This window comes from Callorhinus ursinus, unplaced genomic scaffold (assembly GCF_003265705.2).
Source record: "Callorhinus ursinus isolate GAN/ISIS: 27379988/994484 unplaced genomic scaffold, GSC_fseal_2.0 scaffold14, whole genome shotgun sequence".
NCBI classification, from domain to species: domain Eukaryota; kingdom Metazoa; phylum Chordata; class Mammalia; order Carnivora; family Otariidae; genus Callorhinus; species Callorhinus ursinus.
This window is the reverse complement of record NW_027397076.1, coordinates 25,655,117-25,669,748: the sequence shown is the minus strand read 5'-3', so window position 1 is coordinate 25,669,748 and position 14,632 is coordinate 25,655,117. Positions and strand designations below refer to the sequence as shown.

Genomic DNA, 14,632 nt, shown 5'->3' with positions numbered 1-14,632 from the left:
AAGCAAAAGTTTACACCAATGTAAATATTTTGTAAATGTTGTACACAATTTGTTTTGCTTCGAAGCCCAATTTGTCTTAGGAATAGATAATAATATGTTTTAATTTTAGTTCAAAGAGCAGGATTGAGTTGTTTGGATTTTAAAGCTTTGAAAATTAACCAGTAGTATCGGAAATAATGGAAGAAACACACACAACCGAAGGAATCAACCAAAACCAAGGATTTCTTTGGAATCTAGGCATAAAAGTCCTACTGGGTAAGATCTAGCATTTAACCCTCTTCATTTAAGTACAGTTCTAGTAATGAACACAGAAGCCTGTGTCTGGAAGAGGATGCAGTGGGAACCAGAAAGCACTAGGGAGCACACAGAAGGACCCAATCATACAGCACTGTCCAACGTACTGAAGTGGCCCATGACTTAAGCCTCACTGAGTGCCATCCTAACTCCTAGAGAATGACTCCAGAAGTAAGGAAATGACATCTAGAATGCCTTTTGACATGTTCCTAGTAGAACTGAAGAAACAGAAGTGCCTGCAAGGCCACCATCATTAATTTGAGTGTGAACATTTCTCTGAACCAATGATTCCTTTACGGTGTAGAAATGAATACACTTCACATTTTTCATTTTAGGTCAGAGGCAGTGCAGCTTGTGTCACAACTGAAAAGAGAAATACTAAAGATAAAAGAAAAAAAGGATGGTGCTGAAAATAAACATGTTCAGCAGCCGTTGTCATTCAACTTACCCAGATGTGCTTTTCATGAGATGGAGAAGGATGGATGGAAAAGAAAAGCACACAAATGTTAATGGATACATTTCAGTCCAAAGAAAGCCATGGAATAAAACAAGAGCATCATTTCAGATGTGCAAAAGCTCAGATATGAGAAAGACATGGTGTCTTTTTTTAATTTCACCATGACACACATACTCACTGCGTCCAAAAGCATGATCAGGTTGAGGGTAGCTCTAATTGTTGACTAGTAAGTCTGTCTCTTGAAAATGAGCCACTCTGAAACATGCATGACCACATTTTTCCCAGCCTCTAGTATACCCCGGGAAGAAATTAGGCACTTTATTAAAGGACATTCTTTACCTTAGGCCACTCCTGGCTTGTTTTACAAATAGAAGCAATAACTTACAAAAGAGTACTCAGATCCTCATACGGCCTTACATGCTTACTGCTAGAGCTCAAAGCAAACTATGATGGACCCCTGCAGAGACAGCGACTTAAGAGAGCACTAGGGTGAAGGTCAGAGTATCTGGGTTCCAGTTCTCATACACGAGTTGGTTAAAATTACTAGCAGGTTCTGATTTTCAATGTCCTCACCTTAATCTGGGGCAGGAAGAAATTTTACCTTCTGGGTCCATAATTTTAATATGCTCACAAATGTCATAATAATAATAATTATTTTTATAAATATGCATTTGCCAGTCTTCAGAATGTGAGAAAGAATAAAAGAAGTCTATCACTCTTCTCCTCCTGCTACACTACTTCTTCCTCCTCTGTTTGAGCTGGCAAAATAAATGGTGTTGGTGCCAATTGGGTCTCTTTCAATAGGAACATTTATTTGGACAGATGTTTATAAATGTTGCCCTGAGGAAAAAAGCAAACTCAATTGGTTCACCAATCTTACCATAAATCATCACAAAACAGCATTGATTTAAATGTAGTTTTTGAGGTAGCCCTCTTGCTCCCTGGATATAGTAGTGGCACTGGGAAAATAACGGATTTTAAATAATTCAACAAAAAGCCATGAGAATATTATTTTAAAATTTTTCTATACAAGCATAATAGACTAATTCTTTGAAAAAATAAAACTTTTACTACAACTCATAAAATATATTAAGTACAACAAAATATGAAGCAGAAATTCATATCTCAGAAATTAGGCAACTTAGTTTCCGTTTTTATTGCTCAATCATTATAAAGTAAAGGTTGACGTGCAATGGAACACCCTGTACGTGCCTCGTCTAAACGCATTCATTCAGAGAAACCAGGTATTGTTTCATTAGATAGGCCTTTTGGAGAACGCATATTCTTTGGCCTTAGCTCCGGAACAGCTGTGGGAAGTTCTTCAAATTTTCACATGAACAAAAACATAAACGTCCATACACATCGGCACCACCATGTTCTAAGAAATTTAAGGCATCTTTTTTACATCACACATGCAACAGAAAGAACATTAGAACCAAAAAGAGATCACTTCTAAGGGGTTAAAATGGCTTTCCTGTCAACATACCTGTGAACTCTTTGATGAGCTCTTAAAAAAGGCAATTTCTGAGCTCTCCAGGAAAATTGCCAAAAGTATTGGGGGCCAGTTATTCCCATGGACAAAATCATCTTTTGCAGCCTACCAGCTATCTAGGAATTGCTCTCCAATAAAACAAGTTGATTAAATCTGCACACAGTGGAATATTAATAGTCCTCACATTTTCATTTGTCATTTTCAAAAACAGAAAACTTATACTAATAAAAAATACCTTAAATATAACATTTAAGAGAAATTATGAAAATAAGGAGGAAACACATACATAAAGGAGACACTCAAAAAGTACTGCTTAAAGTTCTGATATATTTGTTACCAACTTTCGTAAGTTGTCTGATTTCTCAGTTTTTCTGAACTTTCTTGTTCTCCATAGTCAATTAATTTAAAGCAATACTGAGCAGTTATCTCACTTTATAATATTAAGTGTTTTAGCTCATGACTTAAAAAAGATGTTCTGCAAAGGACAAAAAGCTAGAGTCATAAATGACTCTGACATATGTTGTGGGAATATACTATAAATTCATGTCAGAGGGAGTATATATTTGCACAGTTTTTTCATCTAGATAAAGTGTTTAATTTTTCTTCTTTCTATATTCTTTCTTACAAGCAGTTATTTACAACAACACATAACCTCATTATTCTTTTTTCTCTTCACTCCAGATTGTCAAGGTTATGATAATAGCAAGACAGAGTCTGTGAAAAATAAATGTTCTTCAGTTAAAGACGTCTGTGAGTAACAGGCAAATACCAAGTTTTAATTGATATAGAAAAAGAATAGGTTTTAAGTTACCATTTAATGAATAAGATCAAATCCAATTATTAGCATGTCTTCCTTGGGAACATCAGCAGACATCCAGACACAAGGAGACATTACCAGCTAACATGTCATAGTCCAAAATGGGTGCCTGAAACTTTTGAGCTGTCTCACTTCAATCCTCTAGATCTCTTACTGAATGAATGGGCCTTTGCCTGTTTATAAACTAGTCAACTTTGAGTGTTAAAACTTCACATGATAAATAAGTCACTACATGAGCTTCATATGTGGAATGTGATTGCCTCTCGATTCTTTAGGTTCGAGTTGGTGACTCAGAAAGATTTTAAAATCAATTATTAACACCGGATTGGGAAGTGAATGGGTAGGAACTGATGTGGAAATGTGGAATAAAGAGAAGATTTCTCTTAATAGGTGAAACCTGAGAATGTTTAAATGCTGATGGCCAAAATACAGAAGAGAGCAGAATCTGAAGGTATGAGAGCAAATGCGAAGTCAGCACAACATGACTAAGAAACTGGGAAGAGATGGGCACAGGCAAGAAGAGAGTATCCTACTTTCCTCTAATAAAACAGGAGAAGGACAAGTGTTAGTGTGTATTTGGCAGCAAATAATTTAGGGCACCCTGTTGGTTTCTTTTTTCTCTTCCTCTGAGGCAGACTGTGAGCTCATGTGCAGAAGATGCAGGTTTGAGGACCGCGGAGGTCTCTAATGAAAGCGGCAGAGAGTAGAAACAAGATTGGTAAGAGAAAAATACTGCAATTATTGGGCACTGCTGAGTTCCCAAATGAAGCTGGCTCAACTTCTGCTATAATGTCTTCCGGCAGCACAGAGGTGTTCAAACACAGACATGAGGAAAGAAAATTCACTGGTGGCTGTGAGTATGACTTGTGGATACAACCAAATGAAAGAGGAGCAAAAAAGTTTAGGGATTTTTGAGTGTATTGAAATTATGCCCATGGAATCTAAGCTAAACAGGAAGCAAGAAGAGGACAGACAGAGGCTAGTGTGCTGGGATACAGATAAATAAATGTTCAAGCATATTTCTAGTGATCTTTATAATTGAAAGAAAATGGTTCAGAAGTTTTCAGTAGGGTTCATCATCACACTACTTCAGAAATAACTTTTCTTTAAAGTTCATATCGATTTCAAATAGCTAAAGTTTGAGATTCTTGAGACTCTTTTAGAGAGGTTAAGAAATCTTTATTCTTCTAAGAATTTTGCTGTTCATTTGCCTAGTAAATTTAACCCAGTGAGGCCCATGGGTAAAGTTTTGATTATGTAAAATCTGAAACAAAGACATTTAATTGTATTTTTGCATATACATGTGCATAAAACATACATATACACATACTTATATTTTTTATTGGAAATGTTTTGGTATAGAACTATTTTTTAAATAAAACTCTAGCTATGAGATATAGATAATCACTGCCCTTCTTAGGAACATGGAAACAAGGAAGAGAACCTTGCTTGACGGCTGGCTAATTTTAAATAACTGCTAGAAGAGACAGTATCTTCAAAGACCTTAGGAAAAACCTATGCAGAGCCAATATAAGATCCTGTATTTGTGGGAACAAATGGGGGTAATTCTTTCCAGATTAAGATGCCAGCATTATATTTAAATGTACCCTATTTAGTGACTTTTTTTTCTTTAAAAAGGAGGTTAATTATCCTTGCTGTTTGATACTGACTTTGTAAGTTTTATTGGGACGAATAGCCTAAGATTGATTCAAGGACACATTTAAATTTCTTATATACTTATTTATAAGTGATCATTACTATTCTTATATCAAACTTTGAGATATTATATGTGGCTAATTATATATAAGAAAGCAAGCTTATAACATCTACATCTTGTGTTTTGAAACTACGTCCCCCTCCCAGTCTTAAAAAAAAAAAAAAAGGTGTTTGGTTTGAATATATTTGTTGCTCATGTTGAAAGATGGGATAGGGTCAGATGAGAAACTAACTATTCTCTAGAAAAAATATGCTACTCTTTTTAGGGTATAAAGAGAGTGAGGAGTTCTTTTTTGACTCCCTATTTAAGCATCCAAAATTATATAGAATATTCAAGGTCCAGCTGACAGACAGCCACATGTTTTACATTGCAGCTTTACCCTGAGATCCCAAATAACTTAGAGGAAAGCTAAGCTCTGTAGGTCCGGCCCCTTGTATGGCCCAGGCCCTGGAAAGCTGTATTTCCTCACAGGTGGAGGAAAATAGCAGCTGCTACCTTGAAGGCTTTGTGAAAATTAAAAGAGATAATGCATGTAAAATGTGTATGGAACACCACCTAGAATATTGTGACTGCTCAACGTGATTATCAGTTATTACAAATATAATAGATAATGATTATCATTACCATACAAAGAATGAGGAGGAAAATGGAACAGGATATATGCACACAGGGAGAGAGGAGTAATTACAAATAAGTAACAGATATTAAATATATTAAGACCATAACATGCAAGATGGGAAGTAGACAGAGATAAAGCTGGTGAGATAAATAGGGACCAGATGATGCAGGGATTTGTGGGCCATATAAAGGCATCTGGAATTTATCCTAAGGAAGCTAAGTAATAATTGAGGGATGGTAGGCAGGTTCAGAAACTTAATTCAGATAGATCTCTTTAGCTGAAGTGTGAAGAATGGATTACAGGAAGGCAAGAACGGAACATGGCTTTACTACGATGGTCTGAAAAAGGAAAGAAGAAAATCAATTCATTTGAGAGATTTTAAAGAGCGAGTATATGGAATGATAGTAAACAGAGGTGCACAGAGGAAGAATAAGGACAAGAAGACTAAGGGCGAAGATGAAGTCCAGTTTCCTGGTTTGGTCATCTGAGTAGAAATCACTGCCCTAGTATCTGTTCTTTTCTTAGGTTTTCTTTAGGGTTCTTTCCCCGTGCAGCTTCTTTTCATGCATTCAGTTATTCAGAAAATATGTTTTCAGTACTTCCAATATGCCAGGCACTGCGATGTTAAAAAAAAAAAAATAAGTAAAATAAAAAAGCCTGGGTTCTCCTGAGTTCTGTTCTCTGAATTATATGGAGAATAATAGAATTCCAGGGTAGGGACAATTTGAAGAGCATGTAAGTCAATGTCTTATATAATTTGAATCCCCCATATAATAATTCTGCCACATATACATACTTGGCAGGTCTATATTCGACAGAATCATGAGGAACGACTCTCTTTCCAGGTGGTTAATTCTTTCTTCTCAGATATGTGACTGCTAACAGTTCTCACTTAGATTCAGCTCAAATTTATCTGTAACAACCTCTGACTTTTGGCCCAAGGTCTAATCATGAAGATACTGGTCATGTTCCTTGGAACAGATCCTGGTTTGAATATATCCACTTCAAGTATATTTCCCAGAAATTAACACAATATCCAGTTATGATCTGTGATCTGTGCAGCACACAGAATGTTGGTCCTATCAGTTGCTTTTATGGATACTGAAAATCATTAACTTCCTTGCCAGACATTGCTACCGTGTCCTTTTTCACAGACACACATCATAGCCTCCTATACACAAGTAACCGGCAAGGGTAGCCATGAAACTGGATGGAGAACGATACAAACATCCTTATTAAACTTTACCTTCTTCGATCTGGATCTCTACGTAAAGGTCTTCCTTAAGTAAAATGATTTATCTAAAACCTTAACTATGCCTTCTAGCTTCATTCCTCCACAAATCTGATACCCTTATTTAGATCACTTGTGAAAGAGCTGAGTCAGGCACTTTCTATGTCATCAGCTTTTTTGTTCAGATCACAATGGTCCCATCAGATATAAATCCATTTTGTTAGTTTCAACCCGGTATGTTTACAGATACCATTTACAAAGTAAGAGAAATACCTTGCTGAACTCAATAAAGCTGTTTTTACAGCATTTTCCCTCCTCTACCTGTCTAGCTTATTCTTAAAGGACTCCATTTACCCTTGGTCATCAATAATCTCCTTTCTTATTGATCAAAAATAATCTAATAAATGTTACACATTTATTTTGGAATCTAACAATGAGGTAATCAGAACAACTTTCAAATAAGAACATGAGGTGGCTTTAGGTGTGCAGCACCTTTATTTTTAAATTCTGTTCAAAAACTAGTGATTCAGAGAAGCGATCATGGCCTCTGAAATACGTGCAATAATTTGTTTTCGTGTCTGTCTGTCTACAAGCACTTTGAAAAATGGAACTGTGTAATCTGAATATCAGTTTCTAACACAGTCCTTGGGACATAGTAGGCATTAAGTGAATGAATGAAAAATTATCATTTGCATATTCCATTAATCCAGGATATATTTCAATGAAGACAAATGGTATGGATTTATTTAGAAAAGGAGGTCATTCTTCTAGTATATGTAACTATCTTAAGTTTTAATTTCCTACTACTAATTCTTATTTTACTCTTTCCATGTCAAAAATGTTTCTCCTGGGCAGAAAATATGGCGACTACACAGGGCTTCTGATCTCCTTATTCTAATCTATTAACATTGCACTGTAAGCTCAAAACAGCAACCCTATTCATTCTGGGTTCTTTTCTTTCCCACAAATAGACAGAATATATCTAATATAAATATTTTTAAAAACACTCTGATTTTTCTTATCTTTCTTTTCCTAAAAAATTTCAATGCATTTTGGCCTTTAGTCTTTGGATATTATTATTATTATTATTATTATTATTATTATTATTAGGTTTAGGGAATTTTTACAATTGTCCACGGCTGGAGCTAGGCAGGGTACATAGGATCGGATGGCAAGGCAAAGGGAGCTCTATCTCAGTGCAGGCAGAGAAGACATGCTTGTGAAATTTCGAGTAGGAAACTGGGACACATTTTCCCAGAGAAATATTGAGGACGTCAGGTTTAGGTTCTGGAATATTCTACTTTATTAGATCCTTTTGAGTTGAGTCTCTGGAGTGTTCTCCTGTGGTCTTATCTGTATTAAATGAACCTTTGACTATAACTGATGGATCCAAGTACAAATATCGGTTCCACACTGAGCCAATCACATGCTTTCCCCCCAGGAATTGAAAATTTGGAATGGGGTGAAACAGAATATATGAGCTCTTGAAAACACTCTAGAGAAATATTTCATAATCTCTTACTGTTGAAATTTTGGAGTTGTCCTGCCCTTGTTGTTTCTGAAATCTTTGAGATACTCTAATATCCTATCATGAATTGCCCCTTTTGCTTTGTCTAGTCAGATTCGATTCCTATAGCATGCTTACAAAATAGATTTTTGCGGAGGAAGCAAAGACATTTACCTTCCATATATATACTTAGATGGCAAAATGTATTCAAAGCTTCTAACACACGTCTTACAAATTAACCTCTGGAATACAACTCATTTATAAGTTTAACTTGGCACACAGACACTTAATAAATATTTATTGAATGAATGAATGTTGTGGAATTTATGTGATACCTTTCATTATGAATATTTTCAGTGATATTTATTTTACTTAGAGATATGCAAACTCTGAGCCTTCCAAATGCCAAGGATTAAAAGTGCAGAGTCTCAAAACACATTAAAGATTATGCACCGAGGAAGACCCTTAGGATTGCAATGGAAATAAATTAACTAAATCTATAGAGCTTCACTTTTATGTCTTTGAAGTTCTAACATAAAGATTCATTGGTAGTGATTGACTCTGACTGCCATGCTCCAAGGATAAAACCGCTTCTCTGGAGGATGCTGCTGATAGCTGAGTTGGAATGTTAATTTCATTTTAATGATGTTGAAAAATTGATTTCAAATTCATATTCATTTAGCAATGATATCCACTTGGAAGAATATAGCATATCTAACATAGCAATAATAACACATTACCTATATTATAACTAAAGATCGAAAATGATAAATTAGTATATTAATATTTATATGGGATTTTTCAATTTAAGTCTCAAGATACAAAAGACCTCAGTATGCACATGTTTCAGTAAAAAATTATGTAGTGTAAAAATGCAGGAGGAAAATTTGCAGATAAAAATTAAGATGAAGATTTCAGAATTTATATTTCTAGAGATAAGTAACCATTCCCAGGGTATTCTGTCAATTTGAATATGTTCACTGCCTATCAGGGACGGTCATGAGAGTGTTAGACCAGTGTATTACTACTGAAACAGACAACTTCATCTTTAATCTTCTAAGTCTCTAAAAATGGGCTTCTTGGAATTAAAGTTGAGTCTAGAAGTGAACAATTTTTAAGTCAATACATGTAAAACAGGCCAGACTAACTAGACTTCAGATTGCAAGTATAAAGCAGAAAAAAGAAACAAAAAATATTTGAATAGAAATACTTACATTCCTGAACCCCAAAGATAAAGAGGAAATTCTTAAAACTCTCAGAGAGAGAGAGAGAGAAAATAAACCCTACATGTTATATACAAAAGAATGACAATCAATTGATATTAGATATAACTAGAAGCAAGAAGACCAGTACTCTTAAAGTTTTGAGAGAAAATCACTTTGAACCAATAGCTTTACACTTTTGGCAATTATCAACTAATTTTATATGTAAAATATATTTCCAGATTCTCTAAAAACTCAGGGAGATTGCCATACACCCTAGCATCACATTTCTAGAAATGGTGATGGGAAATTGTCAGCTATGTATATTCCAGGAAAATAAAGGCAAGAAGTATAATAAGATATTAATACATTTAACATTGAAATGTTAAAACTTTGAAAATTCTTTTAAATGCTAATGACATAAAATTTCATTTCCTTCCTTGTGAGTTCCTAGTCCTTGATTCTAGAGAGACATATTTACAGAATCATAATATTATAGATTGCTATTTTTAGGAGAGATGGGAATTATACTTGCACACTTTGGAAATCTGTGACAATCCAGCTCTTTCCATGTCAGGTTAAGTTTTTCTAATTCTGAGCTTCAGTTTTGGGAAACCCCCATTTTTGCCATATTCATAAGTCATACCCTAATAGCTCGATTGGTAGATTGGTAATAAAGTTGACATTTTGATCTCTAACTGCCTGACCCCTTTGTCTATTATCAAATAGGTTCTAAACTTAGGTGAAGAACAGAGTTTCTAGTTATTGGGTCCTAAAAGACCCACATCTAAACCCTAAGGAAAATTTGGGGACTTAAAGAACATTTAGAAATTCAGCACTGCATAATCTACATAATTGTTGAATCAATATGTTGTACACTTGAAACTAATATAACATTGTATGTTAATTACACTTCAATAAAAATATTATGCTCAGACAAAACAACAAAAAAAGAAATTCAGATTCTGATGGGCCAGACCATGTAAGTTTGTGACCTTGCAATAGCTTCTATCATGCCCCAATTACTTTTCGTAGTTGTGTGGTTGGCTTTAGTTGGCCATCTTGAGCAAGTGGCTGTAGATCTTAGATTAAAACATTGGCTGGAGAGCTAAGAAGGAGGAATAAGTTCCTAAAGATCAGGGTGACAGGTATAAAAGGGGAGAGGTGAAATTCTCAGGGCTAGTTGCTCATAATGTGAATTTTAGAAATGGAGATGCCATTTAGCATGTGTTAAGTTAGAGAAGGTGCCTGGAGTCCACTGAAATCAAACAAAGGATGATGGACAAGATCTCCGAGAGCTGTGATATTCCAGCAGGAGCCCACATCAAGAGAACTATGAGAATCACCATTTTAAAGTGGAGAGAACATACTGAGAATACGTGACTCAGTTCTTAAAGATTAGGACAGCTGTATCATGAGGCCACAGAAAAACTATTCAATTTTAGCGGGGAAGACCAGAAATTAATGTGAAGTACTTGAAGAATTACTAGATGAGTTTCAATTTGACACAGTTATTGTAGGTACTAACCGTATACCATATAAACCTACTGGAATAATTAATGTAATTAAAGCTTTAAAGGGAAGAACAGCAAAGATAAGGCATAGTAAAAGCAAACCAGACAGAACAACAGTAGATGGACTTCAGGCCTAGATAAGATGGTGCTCTGATTGAATAGCACCTGCATGGTAATATCCAACTCAGGAAGGGAAAGGTCAACAAGATTTTCTTGAACAGTGGGTGCTTTAGAAGATCCACTATTGTACTAGTCCTATGTCTAATCATAGGAAAATAACGAGAAATATAAGAAAAAACAAATTCCTACATCACAAAGCAAAGTAAAAGTAGAATGAAGTAGGGACCCAGACCCAGTAAGCTGTTCTAACCTGCGTGTGCTTAATTTGCTGGATGGGAAATGTGCCTCAAATTAGACCTTTGTTTGGGATTGCCAACATTACAAATTTCTGAACTTTGCAAGAATTTGTGGAATATCTTGAGTGCTGTTCTCTGAAAGTATCTCCCACATATGGTTTTTAAAAAATGTGTCATAACTAACTTCTTGAGATAGGATTTCTCTCAATTAAATTTCAATCCACAGATTGTCAACTGTAGATACCTGATATACTAGTAAAGTTGAAACGAAGATTTTTATTTTTCTTCAGCTCTGCTTATTCCCACTGAGACTAATGAAGCTCTGATATAAACTTTGGGGCAGTGAACATAGGTCTAAGCTAAGTACTTTGTCCTGGAAACATCATTTGGCTTGGTCAGTGGATAGAACATACAGCAACAACTGTGAGGAAGCTACAGTCATTCCAACTATGCACATAAACTGATAGTGTTCAATATTTTCAAAGAAATTGTTCCATTTTTGCCTTGGTTTATTTTTCAGTAAAATGTACCTGAATTTCTTATCCATCTTGAAAGACCAATAAACATGAAATAATTGATCTTTTCTATCTTATAAAACTCATTACATGAAGACACTTCACTCTTTGGTAATCCAGAAACCAAGGCGCAGTGTCATTCAAGTCCTGAATAAGGGTTAGCACTTATATATGTCTCATAAATACTGGTTACATATTTATACTCCTGAGGTACCTGCTATGGAATAATCAATAATAACAGAAATACTTCTGTTCTTCCATTAATCAACTCTGTCTTGCCTTGTTGGATTCTTTTTAACCCAAATACCATTATCCTATAGGAAATAATTGTACTGAGAAATGTTATCCTTTATTATATTACAGAATGTTCTTAATATTCTTCTTAATATTAAAGACAAATGTTTTATTTAATACATTTTAAAATTATATTTTGCCAAAACATTTTGCAAAATAAAACTCAAAAGTCAAGTATAGTAAAATCTTCAAACCAAATCTAGAACTAAAATTGGTTTCTGACTATGAGGGTAGTTAGGATTTGAGAAATAACTCCATAAAATTAACATTAAGTTAATCCAACAGTGTTTAAAGTTAATAATAAATTTTAAATATATTAGTCTTAAAATCACTGCATAATTGGAAATGTTTAACTTTAGTAACTGTTAAAAAAGACATTTAACTTGGTTCCATAAATAAACCAATGAAATATATTATTTGCCTCAATATCACCCTTCTATGCAATGTGAAAACTGGTCAAATTGCCATTACATATAAATATTTCATTATAGAAAAAATGAAAATTAACTTTTAAGTGAAATAAACCAAGTTTATTAGCCAGCCTGGGTTTTAATTACTCTTATTCCTTTAGACTTAAAATAATTTTAAATAAATAAAATTAGTTCTTTAGACTTGAAATAAATTCTAAAGAATCTATCAAAACAGATTTTTAGAAGAATTTTTTTCTCATTAAATAGCCATAAAATTGAATAAAGCATTCCTTATAGTAATAAATAAAATTAAGAGAGTTTGAACAGATTGTGATAAGATTTAGTTATATTTTTGAGTGATCTGTAATGAAAGAAGAAATATTTATTGCACTGAATGCAACTGAGCATTTGGTTGTATTCAAGAAATAATGCTCTCAAGGTCACTTCTTTATTTCTGCACAGTGCTTCTATTACATTTGGATACATATATATACATATATAATTTTAATAAGTAGAAAATTAATGAAATAATTAGGCCAATGAGCTCTTCTACAACTTGCAAGTCTGTATTTTCTCATTATTAGTAAACATCTGTAAAGCAAATGAGAAAGCAAAATATGAAGTCAACTGATTATCCCAAATACTATAACCATATGAGCATATCTCTTATAAAAATGGTAACTAGAGCAATGAATATTATTTCATAGGAAAGAAGGTAAACATGAAAACTACAAACAAATATTTGAGAGGGAGGAGAGGTAAAGGAGTAACCAACCAATATATTCTGGAATAGAGAAATCCTTTGGCTTTTAAAGAACATGTTTTATAGGTATTATTTCATCCCTGAAAATGCTATTTTGTATTTTAAAAATATGTTATTTATAGACCCACTAGCTTTCTAACAGCTGCTGAGACTCAAAATTTGCCAATTTTGCAAGTCATTTAAATGTTCCATATTATATGTGAATGAAAAGATACACTATCAGTTTCCTGACAGATGCAAAACAATCTGCCCCGGGTCTAAAATAAGTTTATGTTCAATCAGTCAGAGAAATATTCTCCTTTTAAATACTCCAATTTAAGAGGAGGTACTTTAATTGTTGTAAGAGGAAACACAAAGTTGGATGGTATAGGTTCTCATTTTATCATACCAATTCAGTACTGGATTTAACATCAAATAGATTATTATATTACTTACGAGGCTACATTTAAATACTTTCAATATATACGAGTTTTGCAATAAATGCATTGGTCTCTTAGAATAAACTGTTTATTTCTATTATAGGCCGAAGATTTGTATACCTATTTCAAACTGTAGCTGAGTAGAAGCAGGAAATCCCAGCACTGAGTAGTTTTAGGGAATCCTAGGACAACAGTGGCCTTGGTCTGTTGCTTTCAACTACTGTCTTTTTAATTCCCCACAAATAATAGTCAGTAAAAGCTAGAAAAAGGAAGAAGAAAATCTCCAAACCTACTTTTTCTTCAGTCTTCTATCCTTCTCAGCTTGAGTTCCAAGTTTGCCTAGCCCCAGGGACTCCTGAGCGGCAGCCTCAGTCTCCATAAAGCCTCCTGTGAAGAAGTAACTATTCATATTAGGTTGGATACATTGTGTCAATTTAAAAGTTAGATGATCAACAGGTTCAGTAACCACATATTCTTTTTTCTTTCTCAGATAGTCTTTATATTTCCAACCCAACATGTGTAAAATGGCATGGGTACACAAATGGACATACACTGAGAGAATGAAAAGACAAGGTACCCTATTAGCCTCCTATTCAACTGCACCCAGCAGCAACATAATACATAATAAACACATGGATAAGTACGGTCTGCAAGCTTCAAGGTCCTTTCTTCTTCTTACGAAAAACAAGAGCAAGTATGGGTGTAGTGAGTGAGGTTTTTTTCAACATTTGAAAAATGTGACATATTTTATATATAATGGGATACATGATAGCCCAATGAACCCAATCAGGTGCATGTCTTCAATTCCAAGCCAAGGGAATGTAGAGGCATTTGCTGATTTCTAAAGATCTTTCATATCCTGCTTTTGGAATCATCTTTTCCTCACCTGGCTGACTCCTATAACCTTTGGTATAAGCCCTACTTCCAGAACTTCTTATGTTCTGGCAGGTTTTCTTTTGTTTTGTAAATTTTATAATGACATCTGGAAAAAATCATGTCTTCAAAAGATCTTAGTAAGAACTGCT

General features: G+C 34.3%; 1 protein-coding gene across 23 annotated transcripts in view; it reads right to left on the bottom strand.

The window, feature by feature from the left end:
• Positions 1-14,632, bottom strand: part of PPFIA2 (PTPRF interacting protein alpha 2) — a 467,388-nt gene that overhangs the window by 44,144 nt on the left and 408,612 nt on the right. For all 23 annotated transcript variants that reach the window (XM_073900584.1, XM_073900585.1, XM_073900588.1 and 20 more), the window contains one exon: positions 13,901-13,994. In XM_073900584.1, the coding sequence (XP_073756685.1) occupies positions 13,901-13,994 (94 nt within the window). The remainder of the gene's footprint in view (positions 1-13,900; positions 13,995-14,632) is intronic.